At 58.5% G+C, this 3,633-nt stretch overlaps 1 protein-coding gene across 1 annotated transcript; it reads left to right on the forward strand.

Moving 5' to 3' along the window:
- Positions 1-327: 327 nt before the first annotated feature.
- Positions 328-3,393, forward strand: LOC306930098 (ubiquitin carboxyl-terminal hydrolase 7-like; the record flags this gene model as incomplete). The annotated part of the gene is made up of 1 exon (XM_079510841.1): positions 328-3,393. Exon 1 carries the CDS (start codon positions 430-432, stop codon positions 3,391-3,393), a length of 2,964 nt encoding a protein of 987 aa, XP_079366967.1. The 5' UTR covers positions 328-429.
- Between the last annotated feature and the right edge of the window lie 240 nt (positions 3,394-3,633).

Consider the following 3,633-nt stretch of genomic DNA (forward strand, 5'->3'; position numbering starts at 1 on the left):
CAGAGGCTCGACCTGTTGCCCGGCTCACCTCCGCACCCTGCAACCCCCCATCAGCAGCCCGACCTCTCGCCCGGCTCACCTCTTCTTGACCTGGACGAGGTCAAGAAGGTACACAAAGACACCACAGACGGTGGACCGTCGGCCGACATGGACCCTCGCGACGACACGCAGCGACAGCAGCAGAAAGACTGCGAGCGACGGCTCGGCGATGGCGAGCCAATGGAGACAGACGACTGTGACACGGACGACCCACCGAGACCCCCGAGCGACCCGCCGTCCTGCGGGGAAGCGACCGCGGACGACGGGGAGCTCGACGACACCACCAGCTGCCGGCAGGAGGCGACGTTTCGCTTCACGGTGGAACGTTTCAGCCTGCTCACGGAGATCGTGCTGAGCCCGCCCTGCCTGGTCCGCGGCCTCCTCTGGAGGATGATGGTGACCCCCAGGAACTTCTCGGGATCGCGATCTGTCGGCTTCTACCTGCAGTGCTGCCCAGGCTCGGGCTCCTCCTCCTCCGCGCCGTGGTGGTGCCACGCCACGGCCGTCATGACGGTGGTCAACCGCAGAGACGGCGAGAAGAGCGAGCGCCGCACGCTCAGCTACGTCTTTTATCACAAGGAGAACGACCGCGGATACCCCGACTTCATGGCTTGGGCCGGCGCGCTCGACCCCGAGAGGGGATTCATCGAGGACGACGAGGTCATCTTTGAGGTCTTCATCCGGGCGGACGCCCCGCACGGGGTGGGCTGGGACTCCAAGAAACACACGGGCTACGTGGGCCTGAAGAACCAGGGAGCGACCTGCTACATGAACAGCCTGCTGGAGACGCTGTTCTTCAGCAACCAGCTGAGACGGGCCGTCTACATGATGCCCACGGAGGGCCACGGCTCCACCAAGAGCATCCCTCTCGCCCTGCAGAGGGTCTTCTACCAGCTGCAGCACAGCGACAAGCCCGTCAGCACCAAGAAACTCACAGAGTCCTTCGGCTGGGACACGATAGACAGCTTCATGCAACACGACGTGCAGGAGATGTGCAGAATTCTGCTGGACAACGTTGAGAATAACATGAAAGGCACTTGTGTCGAGGGGACCATCCCCAAGCTCTTCAGAGGGAAGATGGTGTCGTACATACAGTGTAAGCATGTGGACTACGGTTCAGAGAGGATAGAGGACTACTATGATATCCAGCTCAGTATCAAAGGAAAGAAGAACCTCTTTGAGTCTTTCAAAGACTACGTGGCAACAGAACAGTTGGACGGAGACAACAAATATGACGCAGGAGAGCACGGCCTGCAGGAAGCGGAGAAGGGGGTGAAGTTTCTGACCTTCCCTCCCATTCTGCACCTGCAGCTGATGAGGTTCATGTATGACCCACAGACCGACCAAAACCAAAAGATCAACGACAGGTTGGAGTTCCCGGAGCAGCTCTGCCTGGACGAGTTTCTCCAGAAGGCCGACTCGGAGGACCCGGCCGACTACATCCTGCATGCAGTGCTGGTGCACAGCGGGGACAACCACGGAGGACACTACGTGGTTTGCCTCAACCCCAAAGGGGACGGCGACTGGTGCAAGTTTGACGACGACGTCGTGTCTCGGTGCACCAAGGAGGAAGCTGTCGAACACAACTATGGCGGCCACGATGAAGACCTCTCGGTGCGCCACTGCTCCAGCGCCTACATGTTGGTGTACGTCCGCCAGTCCAAGCTCGACGAGGTCCTCCAGCCGCTGACGGAGTCGGAAATCCCCCAGCAGCTGGTGGAACGTCTGCAGGAGGAGATGAGGGCAGAGGAGCAGATGTGGAAGCGGTGGCAGAAGGAGCAACTCCACATGACGGTCAGGATAGTGACAGAGGAGCAGTTCTGTGGTCACCAGGGCAACGACCTGTATGATGACGAGAAGGTGGACTACAGGAAGGTCAGGGAGCCCAAGACCTCCACGCTGCAGCAGTTCCTCCAGAACCTTTCCCACACCATGCGTCTAAAACCGGACCAGATGAGGCTGTGGCCCATGCAGAACCGGAGCAACGGCACCAAGCGGCCCACCATGCTCGACTACAAGGCAGACCGCGGCAAGTCCATCGACAACTACAAGCCCGTTGACAACGACTGGACCGTATTCCTGGAGACGGCCACCAGCGACGACACCTTACCCAAGTACGACAAAGACCACGACGTCATGTTGTTCTTGAAGATGTACGATCCCCAAAGCAGAACGTTGACATACTGTGGACGTGTCCACAAGACCGCTACGTCCTGCACCATGCGAGACCTGCTGCCGCTCATGTGTGAGAGAGCACGGTTCGAACGGGACACGAGCCTCATCGTCTACGAGGAAGTGAAGCCCAACGAATCGAAGCGGATCTACGACTACGACGCTCCTCTGGACAACGTGGTGTACGATCCAAACGACGACGCGCTCATCCTGGTCTTCCAGAAGGACGAGCCCGAGAAGGACGGCGGTCGGCTGCCCACGGCCAAGGACCACTTCCAGGACGTGTATGACCGAGTGGACGTCGTCTTCTGCGACAAGAACGACCCCAGTGACCCCGGCGTCGCGGTCACGCTCTCCAAACGCATGAGCTACGCCGAGGTGGTGAAGGCGGTGGCTCTGAGGCTGAACATGGACCCCGTGCTGCTGCAGCTGGGCTACGTGGGCGGCGGTCCCACGTGGACCCCCATCAGACACAACTGCAAGGGAACGCTACGAGAACTACTGCAGAATCTCAAGCCACGACTCCACTACCGACGGCTGAAAGTCAAGATCGCGGCGGCGGACTCGGAGAACAGGAGGAGTTTCAGGATCGTTTGGCTCAACGGCCAGTTCGGGGAGGAGGAGATCACCCTCCACCCGCCCAAGCACGGCTGCGTGCGGGACCTGCTGGACGAGTGCAAGAAGTCCGTCGATCTCTCCATCAAAAAGGGTTCCGAGACGCTCCGGCTGTTGCAGATCCTCAACCATAACATCGTCAAGGTGCACCAGGAGGACGAGCTGCTGGAGTGTCTGTACTCCCTCGGGACCTTCCGCGTGGAGGAGGTCCCCGTGGACCAGCTGGACGTCAACAGAGACAACGAGATGCTGGTTCCCGTCGCTCACTACCACAAGGACGTGCGGACCTTTGGGGTGCCCTTCCTGCTCAGGGTCCGACAGGGCGCGGCGTTCCGCGACGTGAGGCGGAGGATTCAGAGCACGTTGGACGTCCGCGACGCAGAGTTCGAGAGGTTCAGGTTCGCTATCGCGATCAACAACAAACAGCATCGCTACATCGACGTGGACGAGTACGAGGTGGACCTGAAGGACTTCAAGGCACAGCTTGGTAACGTGACACAGCCCTGGCTGCTGCTAGACCACGTCCACAGAGCACCGGCCGCTCCCAAGAGAGGTCGCTGCGCGTGAATTAACTCGTTTGGTTCAGTTCGAGGGTAAAGGTTGTACTTTATTGTCACATCTCGTGTAGGAAAACATAAGAGTAAAACTTGTTTTTGTTTGGCTTCCTTCAGACAATGCGGCAGCATTTATATATAATAAAACAGCAAACAGAGGGACAGGATATAGAGTGCAAAAAAGAGAAAACAAAGAGTAAAAAAAGAGTATCATGTCCATGTGCATATTTTCCCTGTAGTAACAAAGTTAAAT

This window comes from Electrona antarctica (assembly GCF_951216825.1).
Source record: "Electrona antarctica genome assembly, chromosome: 9".
NCBI lineage: Eukaryota > Metazoa > Chordata > Actinopteri > Myctophiformes > Myctophidae > Electrona > Electrona antarctica.